At 51.1% G+C, this 17,931-nt stretch overlaps 1 protein-coding gene across 3 annotated transcripts; it reads right to left on the reverse strand.

Moving 5' to 3' along the window:
- Positions 1-281: 281 nt before the first annotated feature.
- Positions 282-6,123, reverse strand: LOC105056542 (pentatricopeptide repeat-containing protein At4g32450, mitochondrial). Of its 3 annotated transcripts, XM_073247680.1 has the most exons (3): positions 5,988-6,112; positions 3,758-5,909; positions 282-672 (listed from the first exon to the last, which is right to left on the reverse strand). In XM_073247680.1, exons 1-2 carry the CDS (start codon positions 6,042-6,044, stop codon positions 3,768-3,770), a joined length of 2,199 nt encoding a protein of 732 aa, XP_073103781.1. In that variant the 5' UTR covers positions 6,045-6,112; the 3' UTR covers positions 282-672; positions 3,758-3,767. The 3 variants fall into 3 exon arrangements, with proteins under 3 accessions (XP_073103781.1, XP_010937064.1, XP_010937066.1); XM_010938762.4 differs by having other exon boundaries at positions 3,758-6,123; XM_010938764.4 differs by lacking the exon at positions 282-672 and adding an exon at positions 1,971-2,395 and having other exon boundaries at positions 3,758-6,123.
- Positions 6,124-17,931: the final 11,808 nt, after the last annotated feature.

Here is a 17,931-nt window from a genome sequence, read left to right on the forward strand (position 1 = left end):
TTTCCATTAAATATAAATTTTTATTTAATTCACCAAATTTCTAGATTATTTTGTGAGTTCTTAAGAGTTGATTGTTTTTAGGTAATGCACAGGACCACAATCCAAGCCAAGTAGGAAATCTCAAAAAAGTTTGCAGGAGGTCTCCATCTTCCCTCCCAGTGGGAATTCAGGTAATTCCCATTCATGCTATACATAAACACCCTTTTGAATTCTAGAAAAGTTATAGGAAGAGAGTATATTATGGGCATCGAAGTTTTTTATATGTAAATGACACACAGATATGGTGAAAGATAAAGTTGAAGCAGCTACGAATCAATAGAAGTTTTTCTAATGTCCTTCATCTATAGAGGGACAGGAGAAGGCAGAATATTTTAGAAGGATTTACGGGCTGGCTGGGATAAACTGGTCCTAGCTATTTGTTGGTGTATTTGGTCGAGCATAACAAAAGAAATTTCATGCAACAACAGAGCTTACAGAAGTCTGCCTTCCCCAGCATCATGCATCCTGATCTCTCTTTGGAAGCCTCTCCGCAATGCTAGTAGCCATAACAGTGTGAAGATGCTATGTAGCAGACTGTTAGGTCCTTGTGGCCTTATCCTTTCTGTACTGTAGCTCCTGTTGTATTGTTTTAATCCATTGATAAAAAAAAGGTGTGCGTTGGCCCTCCATGTCCTTCAAAAAAGAAAAAGAAACAAAAAGGATGCATTCATCAACATTTCCATTGATCAAGGGCACTCAGAGTTTAACAAACTATGGTGATCTCACAAAGTTTGGTAAATATTCTTTGGTTGGATGATTACTATAATTACAGAAAAGGCTTCTTGACTTGAAGGTCCATAGTCAATTTTAATTCGACAAGAAAAGGCTGGGAATATGATAATGATACTAACTTCTCCATTCTCTGGTTTATTAGGTCGACCTCTTCGCCACAATTTACAATTACCATTGTCTATTCTAATGCTGCCGTCTGAAATGGGAAAAGCACAGCTAAATACTTTCAAATTAGAACAACAATACACAGATCTATCACATTAAGCAAAATTTGGAATCAATTGTTAAGGTTATGCTCATCAGATGCTGTGAAAACATAACAAATGGAAAAATCAAAAGGGGACAGCCGATGCAAGCCTTGTTTTTGAGATAGTTCTCACAGGAGTATAACCACTAAGTTTATATTTGTTTCTATCAAAGGTATAATAAATGACATATAAATTCATACCACAACCCTATAAAGTATTTCACCACCTCTATAGATTCAGGAAAGGTTTAAAAAAAGGACTCGTTGATTTATGGATGGAAGAGCCATTGCAACAAAGCTAATTGCTCATCATCTGCCATGTTTTCTGTCACACTATACGAATTCTTTCTCATGCAACATGAATACAACACAAGCACAGATATCTCCCTGACAAAGCATGAATATCGAAGACACCAGAGGCCAGAAAGCTCAAGATTAGAGGAATGCCTCAAGTAGCTTCCTCATGCCTTCCCTCATAGTGTCATGAAGGCTGCAACTATAAGTTCAATGACAGAAACCTTACCAGGAGGTCTGGTGATGCTCATGGATGATGGGTCAACCTTCAAACTATGAATGCTGCCCAAACATGCGAAGGGTGTATGATTATGGTGAAGAAGCTAAAGAAAGAAGGATAACAGGGGAAAAGGGAATGGCAGGTGAAGACACTAAAGATTCTGGGTATGATTACTGTTTTTTGTCAAATATGTTACAGGAATTTACCTGATTATTGTAGGAAGAAGTTATAGCCTAATCAGAGATATTACACATCACTTATTCCCCGCTTTGGTTAAAAAAAAGGGGGAGACCCAACCCCAAACAAAATACATTAATCAGGATGCAAATATGCCAAGGAGATCATTATTTTAAAAGAAACAGGTTTGTCAAGAATTAAGTAACTGAAGGCCTCATCTCCTTTTAAAGAAACAATCACACCCCAGAGTGGCAGCAAGAAAACACCTTCATTTTCTTCTTAAAATTATCTGCACCAACATCATCAACAGTTACATCCAGAGACCCAATCCAACACAACTCATCTTCAGAATTTTCTGAGAGAGGTTAAATGTTCAAATCATCCCCACCAACTAACATCAAAAGATACGTTTTCGCTTACTGAAAAATAAAAGGAGCTATGCTTCCAAACAGTGGTTAAATGTGGATCATCTCTTGAGGTCTTTTTTAACAAGCTAATGGTCGATATAAGAGTATCATATACTACTTTTCTTCTTAGAATATGTTTTAGGTTATATGCACCATGAACAAGCTAAACATTTAGGTGATTAATCTATCAATATGGATGCCATTTTATATTTTCAAAACTCAACATTGAATGGTCCAGAACCTTCCCTCAACCCTTCGCTTTTCTTCCTCTATCATAACCTGTGGAAGGTACCCACAAGAAAATGAAAATTTATCATGGAAAGAGATTGAGAAAGTATTTCTGGAAAAAAAAAAAAATAGCGAACAGTAGATTTTGGGATAATGTTTACCAAGCTTATTGATTCGAAAACATTTGGAAGATAATAGTGATAGATACATGTATGCAGAACTCTCGCACACTCAGAAAAGATTGACTAGCCTGTGCTTGCAGACAGCTAAATTTTCTAAGTCAGGTCGATCATTCCAACAAAGTCAATCTCATAGGAAATTTTTATTTGCCATATTTTTTCCTCATAACCTCTGTCCATGTTATTCTAGGTCTTTGTTTCTCTTTCTTATGTCCTTCAACCCAAACTATATTATAGTCCTCTCAAATCTTCCTTAAAGATGACAATAAATTCCAAACAATTCTTTATCATTCACTTAAACTTTATGATTCATCCATCAAGATTTAAAGTTTATCATACTTGGAACATGTATTATATTGGGTGGGAAATTTATCTTTTCTCTGGATATTTATATTCCATGTTTGGTTTTATGGGATGATTTTATATTGCTTTGCTTTGATATGGAGGCTTTAGTTGCTATTTTGATAGTTGGTAAAGTTCAGGATGGGCAAGTGGATAAAGACATTGTTCGCATGATTGTTCTTTCATTCTTAAGTCATGTTTGGTTCTGAATAAACATGAATAAATTAAATAAAGTTCACTTGTTCAACTTTTTTCCTGTTTATTCAGCCAAATAACTATTTTGGCTCTTGAATAAAATCTAACAATTTTCGGATTTCAGATAAAATGGAAAGCATCTTGTTCATTCTTATTCAATTTTAACATGAATTCAGAGAAGGGAGGGGCCAAAGAATTTTAGTCAATTAACAAGAAATAAGTACCTACTTGAATAAGGTACTTGCTGGTTAAATTATTTAGGAACCAAACAGAAAAACACAACTACTCTGATTAGTTTTTGCCGATAAATGCCCCCCATATTACACACTAATAAATACCTTTAACATATTAGAGACACATGTTATATGATTTGTTGACATTCATTGCTAAGAAACCTGAATAGCAGATTTGGCATAACACATACAAGGAAATCTTAGGCATGAAAAACCCACAAATGAAAAGGTTGGCAATAGCATAAGAATTAAGAAGTTTGCTTCCTTCAGATGTGGGACATTGTTTAAGAAGAAGATGGCATTATTTTACCAATTGCCCTGAGGGTTCATTAATACAACCAGTAAAATTCATTACATTAGCAATGTGGAGCACACAACAACAATAATTATTGCATTTTCATTCAAAGCACTCCATTCTCACTCTTCAAAAAAGGGGAGGAAAGCTTAGTGTAATAGAAACTTACATGTTCCATTTCACCAATAATCCTTGCAAGAACAGGCCCCATTCTCGAAATGGTGAAACCTCTTAGCATCCCGTGCAATAAGTTGACGGCCAACAAGTTTTGATATGATCTTCATAGCATTATGACAATCTCCACAAACACGAAGATTTTTTATAATTCGAATTGGTGAACGTGCAGGGCTAGTCATAAGGCCATAAGCAACAGCCAGCCTCTCACTGTGATAAAGCAAAGCCTCCTCCTTAGATTCTTGGTCAATGTCATGCAGCACGAACCGTGTCTCTGGAACATAGCCAGCCTCTTTCATTTGTGGTGCCAAACCCTTTATCTGTGCATAAATCTTCTCATGCTCAGGATGGGACCTATCCCCTGCCCGATACTCATGCACCCGACTTCTAACCTCAAGAAGATTAGCCTTCTTTCTTTCTTTCTCCTTAGCCAGGTCTGAAGCTTTCACAGGCAAAAGACCAATCTTAGTCTGTTCATTTAGCCTACTAGAATCCAACTGCTCAATAACTTCGAAACATCGATTCCCAAGTTCCACATTTCCATTAACCCTACAAAGATTCATCAAAGTTTCCCAAACATCTACACTTGGCTCAACAGGCATTTGTTCAATAAACTCAAGAGCTTCTTCCAAGTAACCAGCACTTCCAAGCATACTGACAATACTCACATAATGTTCCATGCCAGGAGAAATTCCAAAATCCTTCTGCATCGATTCAAAATGCAACATTCCCTCATTGACTGCTCCAAGAATGCCACAAGCAGCAAAAATAGTGACAAACATTTGTCCATCTGGCCTCAATCCCTTCTGCTTAAACTCCCCGAAAAGATCGATTGCATCCTCTCCAAGACCATTGTTAGAAAGACCCATAATCATAGTATCCCAAGATGTCAAGTTCCGCTGAGGCATGTTCTCAAACAATTGGTAAGCATCAACCATTGAACCACACTTGGTATACATATCCAAAATCTTGTTATGAACCCCAACTTCAACATGAACCACTGTTCGTGCTATATGGTCATGGACAATTCTTGCTTCTTCTAGAGACCTTGCCTCCCCACATGCTTGAATCAACTGTAAATATCTATGGAGGTCCACAACCACACCAGTTTTCCCAAGTAAAGACAAAACTTCTATAGCTTCTTTCACCTTCCCTTCTTTGCAGAATTCATCAAACTCATCAACGGTACCCTTATAACCACCACTCTCACCAGTTGCGGAAGACTCGCTAGCAGGCAATCCATCCCTAGCTTGGGTACTGCTCATTGGATGAGAATAGCCAGTTTCACTGTGAAAAGAAGCAGAGTTCTGCTGAGGATTAACAGCACTCATTGATTGATACCCCATTGGGATCTGCTGAGGATCCACAGGTCTTTCTAAATAACTCCCATTGGGTCTGTGATGGATATCTCCAGCTCTTTCACCATAAACCCCTTGTATATTATTTGGGATATCACCTCTTGGGCTCTCTCTGTAGTACAAATTGGGATTTTGATAATTTTGGCCTGGACAATAGCCATAATGCCTGTTAGGGTCTTGCTGAAACCCTCTTTGGCTTTCTCCATAGATCCCACCAGGATTCATATATGACTCTCCCTTTCCTACTGGTTTGTTACCATTGACAGCATTTGGGTTCTGCGGAAAAGTTTCTGCAGTACCTACTCCCTGATGCCCATTAAGGTTCTGATAGTATTCTTGTCTATAAAATCCATCAGGATTCCTCTGGTTCACCTCTCCAATATTCCCTCCATAATGCCCGTCGGGTTTTTGATAGCAACCCCCAACGACTCTACCATTATTCTCATTATGGAAGCTCCCTGGGTCCTGTCTCAGAGGCTCCCCCCTATAAAACCCATTGAGTTTTTCCCCATAACCTTCACCAAGACTCCACCGTTGGTACCCATCGGGGCTCGGAATTGGGTTTCCTCCATGAACACCATCGGTTCTCTGCTGATACGGGTGTTCGTTATAGAACCCATGTGGGCTCTGCGTGCAAGAGACACTGAGGCCGGGATGCGAATCTCCGGCGACCTCCCGCCCGCCGCCGCCGGGAGGGTCGGCGGCGAAGTCGGTCCTCTGCACGGCGGTGCTTAGCCTCCGGAAGCGAAGGACCAAAGGGGACGCCTTGATGGCATCCTCGAGGTCCTTCTGCGAAGAACTAAGAGGGCGTGAGGTGGGGCGGGAGAGGAGAGGCGAGGGCGTAGGGGGAGGAGAAGAGTAGCTGACCTTGGAGAGCGCCGACAGCGATCTAATGGCGATGACGGAGGCTCCTTTCTTCGGCATCGATGAGGCTCCCTCTCTCTCCTCCTCTGTTTCCAAAACCCTAGTTTTGGGTGTCGGCCGGAAACCTGAAGTTTGGTTGGAGCTATAAACCCCCTCTCGTCCTTTTAAAGTTACGCGAACCGGGGATGCACTGGTTCCGGCCCGGTCTGGATCCAACGGTCCGCACGGTCTAGTCCGGTTTTCTCGTGGTGGCACACCGCACCCAGGATTCATTTTTTCAGCAAAGGTGATTTTGGAGTATGATTTAATCTTCGTTGCTATGTGCGGGAGATGATGCTAGGAAGCAATGGTGGCTTCTTCTTAGCAAGATATAGTAGAATACTTTTTGTAGCCCTCATTTTAATTTGCAATACAATAATACGGAAGTGAGTGATGACTAAAGGCCTCCATTAGATGAATATACAAGTTGCTCATGTCAAGTCCATCACGCACACATGTATTACATTCAGTTGATGATTGATATGGTGTTGCATCAAATTTGTTATCTTAACACATGGTTGTTATTTATTTCACAAGGCAAAGCATCCCACATCAACTAAAGACTAAAAATTTAAAATCTCAGTTTAATTGCACAATGTCATCTACTTAATCTTTTATCTTGTGTTATAAATGCAAAAAATGGAGGAAAATCTAATAGTCATTGAAACTCAAACTAGATGATTTGCTATTGTTACAACATACAACATGTAGAGCTTGAAAAACTAATTGCAAACCTTTATATATAGATTATGAAAAATGTTGCGGCCAATCCCCTCGTCGCCTGATCGCCGGGAACAAGCGCATGCAAAAAAGGAAGTCCACACTGACCGGAGGCGGCTCCGGCGGGGATCCTCCGACGGTCAAGTCAGAGAGGTGACTGGGCAACAGTGAAATGAAGACAGAGAGCTCAAACGAGAGAGAGAAAGAGAGAGAGGGGGAGCAAGCCTGTGGTTTCGAAGTTCCTCTGCACTGTTGCCTTCCCCGATATTTATAGTGGGGCGCGGTATGGCGCCGTCATTAATGGCACGGATAATTGAGGAATTGTCAACTCACTGTAGTCTGTCAGAGTCACCGTGAAAGCGTCGTATCGCCGCGGGGCTGTCAAATCACTAGGGTTGACAATGCCCTAGGCGGGATAATGCCCTTAGGTGGCAGTGCCGCATATTGCTGTCAGGACTGACAGGCTCTGACGGCTGTACGGCGATCGGAGGAGTCGACCGACCCTAGGTCGGTGGCCGTCTGTGTAGCGTCGGGTGGAGATTCGGGCCCCTTTGACGGTCAGCCGGGCATGTTGCGAGAGTCGGCCATCAGACTCCCTGGTTCAGTCGGCCCGGAGAGTAGAAACCCGACCGACATATCCACGGACGGAAGAGGGCCGTTAATCGATCGGCCGGTCGGTCGGTCCCTCCGGCAGTCGGTCGGTCGGTCGGTCCCTCCGCTAGTCGGTCGGCCGGACGGTCCCTCCGCCAGTCGGTCGGTCCCTTCGCCAGTCGGTCGGTCGGTCGGTCGGTCATAAGTTGGCCCGAGCGGGGTCGGTCGGTATTCCCCAACAGTTGCCCCCCTCCACTCCTGAGTCGGACGGTGAGCTGGCCGATGCCATCCCCTGGACAGCGACGCTGGGCGACAAGGAGTGGAATCACCGTGTGCCTAATTCCGACCGTACCGCGGGTTGATGCGATGTCAGGCGTCTTATGAATGCCGTGCGATCCACTGGCGTCAGGCGTCCAGTCGGTGTCAGACATCCAGTCGGTGTCAGACGTCCCATTCCGTCGGCGTCAGGTGTCACGTCGGCGTCAGGAGGTCGGATGTCGGACGATTCGGTGTCAGACGATCGGATGTCCGGCGCCTTTTGGGGAACGCAAACCGTCGCCCGACGCCGATTCTGGGAGCGCGGGGCGCTGTCAGGCGTCCCATCGGAAACGCGAATCGCCGCGGGCGATTAAATTCGAAACTGCGGTCCTCTTGCCACATGTCGGAGGTGGTTGGGGCCGTCGTCTTTCGCATTAAATGAGGATGGTGCGGCTTTTCTGGGATGGGCGCACCGATCCATCGGGCCGAAGGGAGGGCCCAGATGCCGCCACGTGTCGCCCGTCCGGGGGACCTCGGTCAGCGCGGGGTCATCTCGGCCGTCGAACGGCCCTATATATATAGGGCCGCCTGTGCTCGAAGCCCCACCCTGAACATCTTGCTGCAGAGACTCTGTCCGAGTGGCCCCTCCATCGGCGCCGGCAGTTGCCTCCCCTTCCGATCTCCTGGTGGTTCGTGACCCTTCCCTTCTTCCTTCTTCTTCTTCTCCTTCTTCTTCTTCTTCTTCTTTTTCTTCTTCTCCTTCTTCTCCTTCTTTTTCTTCTTCTCCTTCTTCTTTTTCTTCTTCTTCTTCTTCTTCTTCGGCCTCGCCTTTCCTTCGGTTCTGGTGCGATGGCCGGAAATCCATCTCGGGGGGCTCGGTCGGGAAATCCGACCGATGACCCTCGGTCGACTCCGGAAGTTGAGGTTTCTTCGCTTTCGGAGCCGAACGTTGATCGGCTTCGGGATCAGTATTGCATCCCGAAGCAGTTTCAACTTTCCACCCCAGGGGCCGGCGGTCGGGTTAACAACCCTCCGTCGGGCCAATTGGCGCTGTACGTCGAAGATCTCCGCGCGGGTCTTCGGCTTCCGATTTCGGAGTTCGTCCGGAATCTGCTAGATTATTACGGACTTTGTCCGGCGCAACTGACGTCGAACTCCGTCCGACTAATAATTAACTTCGCTCTGTTGTGTCAGCTTCTGCCGACCAACCCTCGCATCTCGCTCTTCCGGGCATTTTTTGTGCTCCGACCCCACCCTAAGGCCCGAGGGTGGTGGCTCTTCAACCCCCGGAAGGGTCTTTCCTTCATTACTGGTCTTCCATCGTCCATCCATGGGTGGAAGAACCAGTTTTTCTTCGTCTCATCTTCTTCTCCCTGGGGCTTTCCTTCCCACTGGGGCGTGCCCCGAATCGAAGCAAACGACAACAGCCGGGTGGAGGCGGACGACCGGGAGGACTTCCATCGACTCAAAGACATGTCGGTTCCGAAGCAGAGGGAGCTTGTTACCGAACAAGCTCTCTATGACGCTGGCCTGAGCTTGGTCCCCCGATTAGGTATCGCCCGATCCCCCGGTCCTCTTTTCATTCGGCCCTTATTCCGGTTCTTAGATTAACATTTCTATCGGTATCGCAGGGACACCTCCGAGAATGCGGCCGACCGACGCCGAAATCCGACAGTACGCAGTGAGGAAGAGGCCGGCATCGGGGGCAGGACCTTCGCGTCCATCGAAGAAGCCCACCCCAGCGGCGCCGACCGTCGAAGCATCGGCGACCGACCAGTCGGAGCCGGTAATAGCGCTCGCGGCTCCGGCAGTGCAATCGGAGGAGAGGCCGGCGGAGGAAGTGACCGAAGGGACATCGGCGGCCTCACCGGCAGGTGTGGCACCGGATGACGTTCGGGAAATCGAACACCATCCGACGGCGTCTGCGGCCGCAACGGGGGGCGCCGGTTCAAACTCGAGCATCCCCTCCCTGCCAGTTCCGTCGGTCGGGGCGGCCGATCGGGGGAAAGCCCCGATGGACCCCGCGGACGACACGAGGTCGGGGAGTCGCACCGTGCCACCCAGCGCACAGTTCCCCGAAGGGGCGTCGGCGTTGGCCGACCACAACCTGGCCAGGAGGTTGTGCCAGGGGATCCTCCTTCCAGCCGACGTGGAGGCGCTAAGGTCTCGGCAGGTAACCGAGATGTTATCTTCATTCTACCCGACCATGGTCGAGGTAAGTTTCGTTTCGCCTCTTTTTTCCTTAATATTTTAGTTACTTTATTTTTCTGACGAAACGCTTGCGTCGGCAGCTGATCTACACCATGTCAGAACTCGAAGCCGGATACCGGAGGTTCGGGAACGTCCGGGCAGCTTGGAAAGAAAGGGCGGCGGCGGTCAAAGCCGACCGGGCAATGCTGGTCGACCACCTGAAGCAGTCGGCCGACCGGGAGGCCAAGTTGGTAGACGAAGTCTCCCGCCTCGGGTCCGAGCTAAGGTCGGCCAGGAAAGAGGCCAAACGTAAGGGTCGAACCGTGCACCGTCTGCGGCGCGAGCGCGACGGTGTTGCCGCCGAACTCGAGGGTGAGCGCGAGCAGCTCCGAGTCAGCCTGGAAAAACTTGCCAAGGCTGAGGAGGATCTGTCAATCGCCCAGGCCGACGCCGACATATCGAAGGCAGAGGCAGAGTCAGCAAAGGACTCTCTCGGCCGGGCGGAAGAGGAAGCAAGGTCGGCGAAGGATCGGCAAGTCGGGCGGTGGACGACTTCCGCGCCACCGACCAATATCGGGAGGAAATGTTAGAGTCCGGCTTCGCGTCGTACCGGGTGGGGTACGAGGATGGTCGGGATGCGGTCCAAGCCTTGTACCCAGAGCTGGACCTCAGCAGTATCGTCCCGCCGGGGGCCGGCGACCAAGTCACTGAAGAGATGGCCGACCCGTCATCGGGAGGCATCGCCGTGGCGGGGGAGGCCGTCCAGGGACAAGTGGCCGAAGGAGAGACGGCTGCGACTCCTGTCCCGACGCCGACTGTCAGCCCCCCACCGACCGACGATCCTGCTTCGACCGTCGACCCAGCGCCGATCATGGTGGATACGCCGGTCATCCCCGATCTTCCATCGGTCGAGGAGATCGACTCGGAGGGATGACCGCGGCCTCGTTGGCCTTTATCTTTTTCATTTTTCTTCTTAGAACAATTGTAGCTGGGGCTTCGGTCCGATTTTGTAAGCTCCTTTTGACCTTGAATGAAATCAGTCTTAGGCTTAAACTTTTTCCCCCTGTCTGTTTTTCTTTCTTTCATGAGTTGTAGAATGCATCCGAACTCATAGGTCGCCGACTCATATAGGTCGGTTAGGTCGTTCGGCAACTCGCGCTGCCCCGAAGGTAGGTCAAGTCCCGACTTTGGACCGGCCTTCGGTGGTCGAGGTCGTAAGTCAGGCGTCCTTCCTCCGACCATGAGTCGGGTGCGTCCGTTGAGTCGGAAGCCGACCAACTGCGGGATAAAAGTGTGGTAGTCGGGTCTCTTCCGACGCGTTCAGTCGGCTGTCGTCCGGCGCATTTAGTCATCCGAACACCGATAAGTCAGATCCCGGTACCCTCGTGTCGGGTATCCATACTACGCTTCATGATATACGGTGGTAAGCCGAATATCTTCCGACCGATAGCATATCGGTTGGTGAATCATGAATGCGACTGAGGTCACATCGTTTGGTAAACGATGGCTAGCCGAATACCCTTCGACCGACCGTAGCTCGGTCGGTGAGTCGCGATGGCGGTCGCATAGGCATTTCGCCTTTCTTTGGTCGGGGCTCAATCGGTAAGTTAGCCGATAGTCTGGCCCGAAAGTACGATCGTAGAAGGAGTGTCAACTCCCGTCAATATAAATATATTGGTCCTCGTAAGAGTCCGATATGTCGTCGAAGGTCGAAAGAGTGTGGCTCCCGTCCATGTAGGTATATCGGTCCTTGTCAGAGTCCGGTATGTCGTCGACTATGGAGCCGTCGGTTTCGCACGGATACCAAGTCCGATTTGGCACGTCGGGGCTCGACCTTGGCGAGCGCCGATCGTCAGTTGAAGAGTTAAACTCCGAGATTTCAAACTGGATTCGCATTCCCAATGAACAAGTACAAAGTTTATTGGTGATACAACTTCAGGTTGTCGGCGTTCCATGTTCGGAGAATGGATTTTCCTTCCAGAGTCTTCAGTTGGTAGGCCCTCGGACCATAGGTGTCTGCTACCGTGTAGGGCCCCTCCCAGTTCGGAGCCAGCTTCCCTTGGTCCAGGGGCTTCGAGACCTCTGCCTTTCTCAGGACCAAGTCACCAGGCCTGAAGAGCTTTGGTCTGACTCTGACATTGTAATACCGGGCCACCTTCTGTCGGTATGAAGCCATGCGAAGTTGAGCTTCATTTCGCAGTTCAGGGAGGAGGTCTAGGTCGGCCCTCCGACAATCAGAGTTGTCTGGCTCTTGATACCGCTCGACCCTTGTAGACGGCAGTCCAATCTCGAGTGGAATCATTGCCTCCGTTCCATAGGCCAAGCTGAAAGGCGACTCCCCGGTCGGAATGCAGGGGGTCGTTCGGTAAGCCCACAGAACGGAACCCAGCTCGTCGACCCAGAAGCCTTTGGCTTCATTTAGTCGGATTTTGAGCCCGTGCAGTATGGTCTGGTTGGTCACCTCGACTTCGCCGTTGGACTGAGGGTGCCCGACCGAAGACAGTCGGTGTGTGATGTGAAACCTTGCGCAGAAATCTCTGAAGTCTTGGTTGTCGAATTGTCACCCATTGTCGGTGATGATGGTATGCGGCAACCCGAACCTAAAGATGATGGATTTTTGGACAAAGTCCTCCATCTTTCGTTCGGTAATCTGCGCCAAGGGTTCGGCCTCCACCCATTTGGTGAAGTAGTCGATGGCGACAACTATGAACTTTCTTTGACCCGATGTCAGAGGGAAAGGACCGAGAATGTCGACCCCCCACTGGGCGAAGGGCCATGGAGCGACGATGGGAGCGATTTGGCTGGTCGGTTGGTGCTGCACGTTGGCGTACTTCTGACAGGGTTCGCACCTCCGGACCAACTCAGCCGCATCCTTCCTCATGGTGGGCCAGTAGTAACCCTGTCGCAGGACTTTGTAGGCTAGAGACTTGCTCCCCAAGTGATTCCCGCAGATCCCTTCGTACACTTCTCGGAGAGCATAGTCTGCGTCGATCGGTCCCAAGCACCTAAGCAAGGGAAGGGAGAACGACCTTTTGTAGAGTCGGCCATCCATGATTACATATTGGGAGGCCGACCATCGGAGCCGCCTGGCCTCCGTGGGATCCTCGGGGCTGATCCCGTCGGTCAAATACCGAACGATCGGGTCCATCCAGCTTGGTTCGGCCGTCAGTTGTAGCACCTCGTCGATCTCGTCGATACTAGGTCGTCCGAGATTCTCCACGAAGGTCCGACCCAGGGCGCCGTAGTCGGACGTCGCGAGCCGGGATAGCGCGTCGGCCCGAGCATTTTCCGCCCTTGGGATGTGGGAGATCTCGAAGTGTTTGAAGGGCGTCACGAGATCTTTCACCTTTTGGCGATATTTGGCCATGGTCGGATCCCGTGTTTCGAACTCACCCTTGGTCTGTCTGACGATCAGTTGGGAGTCGGAGAAGACTTGGAGACGGTCTATCCCAAGTTCTAGTGCTAATTTCAACCCCGCAATGAGCGCCTCGTACTCGACCTGATTGTTGGAGGCCTTGAAGTTGAATCGGAGGGTGTGTTTGGTGGTCACTCCTTCTGGGTCGGTGAGTAGGAAACCGGCCCCGCTCCCCTGAGCGTTGGAAGCTCCATCGATGTGTAGTACCCAGGTCGGATCGGGGCAACAGTCGGAGGTCCCGACCTTCACCGGGTCGTCCTCCCCGATTGTATGTCGGTCGTCGGGCATTCCGCGATGAAGTCGGCAAGAACCTGGGCCTTTAAGGCAGGTCTCGGTCAGTACCGGATGTCGAATTTGCCCAGTCTCACAGCCCATTTCACCAGCCGTCCCGACGTGTCAGGTCGGTGCAAGATAGCCCTCAGGGGCTGGTCGGTGAGGACCACAATGGCATGTGCTTGGAAGTATGGACGGAGTCGCTGTGCCGAAATGACTAGAGCGAAAATCATCTTTTCTGCCTTTGAGTACCGGGTCTCAGCTTCGTGGAGCACCTTGCTGACATAATATACTGGTTGATGAACCTGATTTTCGTTCTCCCGGATGAGCACAGAGCTGACCGCCTCTGGGGAAGTGGCCAAGTAGAGGTACAGGACCTCCCCGACCTCCGGCCTCACAAGGAGTGGCGGGGAGGCGAGGTACTTCTTCAGTTCCTCGAAGGCCTGTCGGCACTCGTCCGGCCAAGAGAACTGCTTGGCCTGCCGCAAGGTTTTGAAGAACGGGAGGCATCTTTCAGCCGACCGAGAGATGAATCGACTGAGGGCGACGATCTTCCCATTCAGCTGCTGGACTTCCTTTTTGGTGTCCGGGTGCCGCATGTCGATGATGGCCTTGATTTTCTTTGGGTTGGCCTCGATTCCTCATTGCGAGACGAGGAATCCGAGGAACTTCCCCGAAGTTACCCCGAAGGCGCACTTGGTCGGGTTCAGCTTCATCCGGTGTCGTCGTAGAGTGCGGAAAGTCTCTTCAAGATCCCGGACATGATCCTGAATCTGCGCACTCTTTACCAGCATATCGTCGACGTATACTTTCATGTTGCATCCGATCTGGTCTTTGAAGACCTTGTTGACGAGTCGTTGGTAGGTGGCGCCAGCATTTTTCAGCCCGAAGGGCATTACTCGGTAGCAGTAGAGACCCTTGGGAGTCACGAAGGCAGTGTGCTCCTCGTCTTCAGGCGCCATCCGGATCTGATTGTACCCGGCGAAGACGTCCATGAAGCTGAGTAGTCGAAATCCGGACGTTGCGTCTACCAGCTGGTCGATCTTCGGAAGTGAAAAGCTGTCCTTCGGGCAGGCCCGATTTAAGTCGGTGTAGTCGATACAAATCCTCCATTTCCCGTTGGCCTTCTTGACCATGACAACGTTCGCGAGCCAGTCGGGATAGGTGGTTTCTCTGATAAAGCCCGCCTCGAGTAGCTTATCTACTTCTTCGTCGATGGCCTTATGTCTTTCCGAGGCAAAAGACCTTTTCTTTTGTCGCACCGGCCTCATAGTCGGATCGATGTTGAGTCGGTGCATCATTGTCTCTGGGGGGATGCCCGACATATCCGCTGCCGACCAAGCAAATACATCGGTATTGGTTCTCAGCAGCTCCACCAGCCATCGTCGGTCTGGGTCGGGTAGTTGAGAACCGACCCATACCTTTCGGTCGGGATCCCCGGCCATCGGGATGGGGACGAGCTGCTCAGTCGGTTCGCCCCGTTCTCCCTCCTCCCGTGGGTCCAGCTTGTCGATCGCCAGGGAGCCTTTCAACTCATCGCTTTGGACGAAGATTTGGAAGCATCGTCGGGCGAGCTGTTGATCCCCGCGCATCTCTCCGATCCCATTTTTGGTCGGGAACCGAACGAGGAGATGGTATGTCGAGACGATTGCCTCGAGGGCGTTAAGTCTGGGTCTTCCAAGTATGGCGTTGTAGGCCGAAGGCACCTGGACGATCGTGAAAGTCAAATGGACCGTGCTTTGCCGTGGTTCGGTGCCGACCGTTATGGGCAGGGTGACCTCCCCTTCTGTTGTGACAACATCCCCGGCAAAGCCTACCAAGGGTGTAGGGACCCTCTTGAGTCGGTCGTTCGATAATCGCATCCGGGAGAAAGTCGAGTAAAACAAAACGTTCGCGGAACTTCCATTATCTACAAAAATTCTTTTTACATCGTAGTTTGCTATTATTGTCGAGACAACAACAGCGTCGTCGTGGAGAGTTTGGATGCCCCGAACGTCTTCTTCTGTAAAAGTAATCGCGTCGTTCGGGCGCGGCTTCTTCATGGGCTCCCTCTTAGCAGACGTCCCTGGGCCGAGTCATTTGGAAATCATATTGATGACCCGCCGTCGGCTGATTGGTGGTTGCTTCCTCAGTCGGCTGGGGTCGTCGGTCGGCCACAGGTTGGGTTGGGGGGTTCCTTTGAATTTACCGAGATACCCTCGACGGATGAGGGCTTCGATCTCGTCCTTAAGCTGGATGCATTGCTCGGTATTATGGCCGTGGCCCTGGTGGAATCGACAGTATTTCGTTGGTCGAGACCTTTTGCCTTCAGAGGCGGAGGGCCGTCGCAGGTATTCTTTCCCCTCGATCTCCATCAAAATCTGCGCACGGGGGGCAGAGAGAGGAGTGTAGGAATCATACCTGGGGCGTGTCGGCCTTGGAGTCTGCCGTTGGGGCGACTTTTGGTTCTATCATGGTGGTCGAGACCCGACCATCGGTCTGGGGCCTGCTGGGCGCAGCGGGTTCCCGACCCTTCCTCCGCTTCTCTTTCGGGCCTCTGGGTTCGGCCAAGCGTCGGTCGGAAGCTCCTTCATCCGCGCGCATGTACTTGTATGCACGCTCCAGCAGCTCGGCGTACGTCCGGGGGAGGGTCTTGTCCAGGGAGTAGGTGAATCGGGATGCCCTCAACCCCCGTTTCATGGCTGAGATAGCCATGTCTTCGTTGAGGTCCGGACCTCAAGCGTGGCCGTATTGAATCGCGCCACGAAGTGTCGGAGGTCTCGTTTTCTCTCTGTTTGGGTGAGAAGCTGTCCGACGTCTGCGGCGGCTTCCTGCTGGTGCTGAAGTGAGCCACGAAAGAGTGCTCGAGCTGCCGAAGGAGTGGATACTCCCCGATCGAAGATCCGGAGTACCAGGCCCTGGCAGCCTTGCGGAGTGTGGCGGGGAGCCGATTGCAAAAGAGAGCGTCGGTTGCCCCCTGAATCGTCATGAGAGCTTTATAGCTCTCCAGGTGGTCGATTGGGTCGGTGGAGCCGTCGTAGGGCTCACGTGCGCATCTTGAACGACTGGGATCGGTTCATCAAGGATGAGTCGGGAGAGAGGTTGGGACGGTCTGAAAGTCCGACGTCGTTCGAAGACTTCTGCCCTGTCCACCTGCAACTGCGCGAAGCCGACGGTCGATTTTCTCGAACCTACGTTCGTAGTCGTCCTGTCCGCCGGTGCTTGAGAGACCCAGGGGTGGAGTCTCCGAAGAATCGAGAGAGAGGCGGACAGCGTCCGCGGGCGTTCTCCTTCCTTGCCCGTTTCCAGTCGGGATGGAGTCTCGTCGGGATCGGTGGGTGTCGCGCGCGGCCATTCCCCTCCTCCCGGTAGGAGTGCGTGGTAGGTGCTCCTGCGAGGGCGATGGAGGTCGACGCGTCGGCGGCTGCTCCTGGAGGGCATCGGACGTGCCGCGGGCTGTTCGGCCGGTGACGGTGGCAGTCGGACCGGCTGTTGCTGAAGGCTTTTAACTGCATCCGTCAGCACGGTCATCTGCCGTACGATCGCCGCGATCTGCGCCTCCGTGGTGACCGCGGGGTGTGGGGAACTGGGTTCCCGCGGAAGGTGGCGGAGAGGTCTCTTCCCGGCGGGAAGAGCGCCTCGCCGACCCAGTGATCCTCGAGCGCTGAGCCCTTGTCTTTGTCATTAGAACTGCTGTAAACCCCCCTACCTGGCGCGCCAATCTGTTGCGGCCAATCCCCTCGTCGCCTGATCGCCGGGAACGAGCGCCTGCAAAAAAGGAAGTCCACACTGACCGGAGGCGGCTCCGGGGGACCCTCCGACGGTCAAGTCAGAGAGGTGACTGGGCAACAGTGAAATGAAGACAGAGAGCTCAAACGAGAGAGAGAGAAAGAGAGAGAGGGGAGCAAGCCTGTGGTTTCGAAGTCCTCTGCACTGTTGCCTTCCCCGATATTTATAGTGGGCGCGTATGGCGCCGTCATTAATGGCGCGGACAATTGAGGAATTGTCAACTCACTGTAGACTGTCAGAGTCGCCGTGAAAGCGTCATATCGCCGCGGGGCTGTCAAATCACTAGGGTTGACAATGCCCTAGGCGGGATAATGCCCTTAGGTGGCAGTGCCGCATATTGCTGTCAGGACTGACAGGCTCCGGCGGCTGTACGGCGATCGGAGGAGTCGACCGACCCTAGGTCGGTGGCCATCTGTGTGGCGTCGGGTGGAGATTCGGGCCCCTTTGACGGTCAGCCGGGCATGTTGCGAGAGTCGGCCATCAGACTCCCTGGTTCAGTCGGCCCGGAGAGTGGAAACCCGACCGACATATCCACGGACGGAAGAGGGCCGTTAATCGATCGGTCGGTCGGTCGGTCCTCCGGCAGTCGGTCGGTCGTCGGTCCCTCCGAGTCGGTCGGTCGGACGGTCCTCCACCAGTCGGTCGTCGGTCCTTAGTCGGTCGGTCGGTCATAAGTTGGCCCGAGCGGGTTGG

This window comes from Elaeis guineensis, chromosome 13 (assembly GCF_000442705.2).
Source record: "Elaeis guineensis isolate ETL-2024a chromosome 13, EG11, whole genome shotgun sequence".
Classification (NCBI taxonomy): domain Eukaryota; kingdom Viridiplantae; phylum Streptophyta; class Magnoliopsida; order Arecales; family Arecaceae; genus Elaeis; species Elaeis guineensis.

What these genes read in the sequence shown, in the direction of transcription:
- LOC105056542 (XM_010938762.4), bottom strand. Translation starts at nt 6,044, where the DNA reads ATGCCGAAGAAAGGAGCCTCCGTCATCGCCATTAGATCGCTGTCGGCG.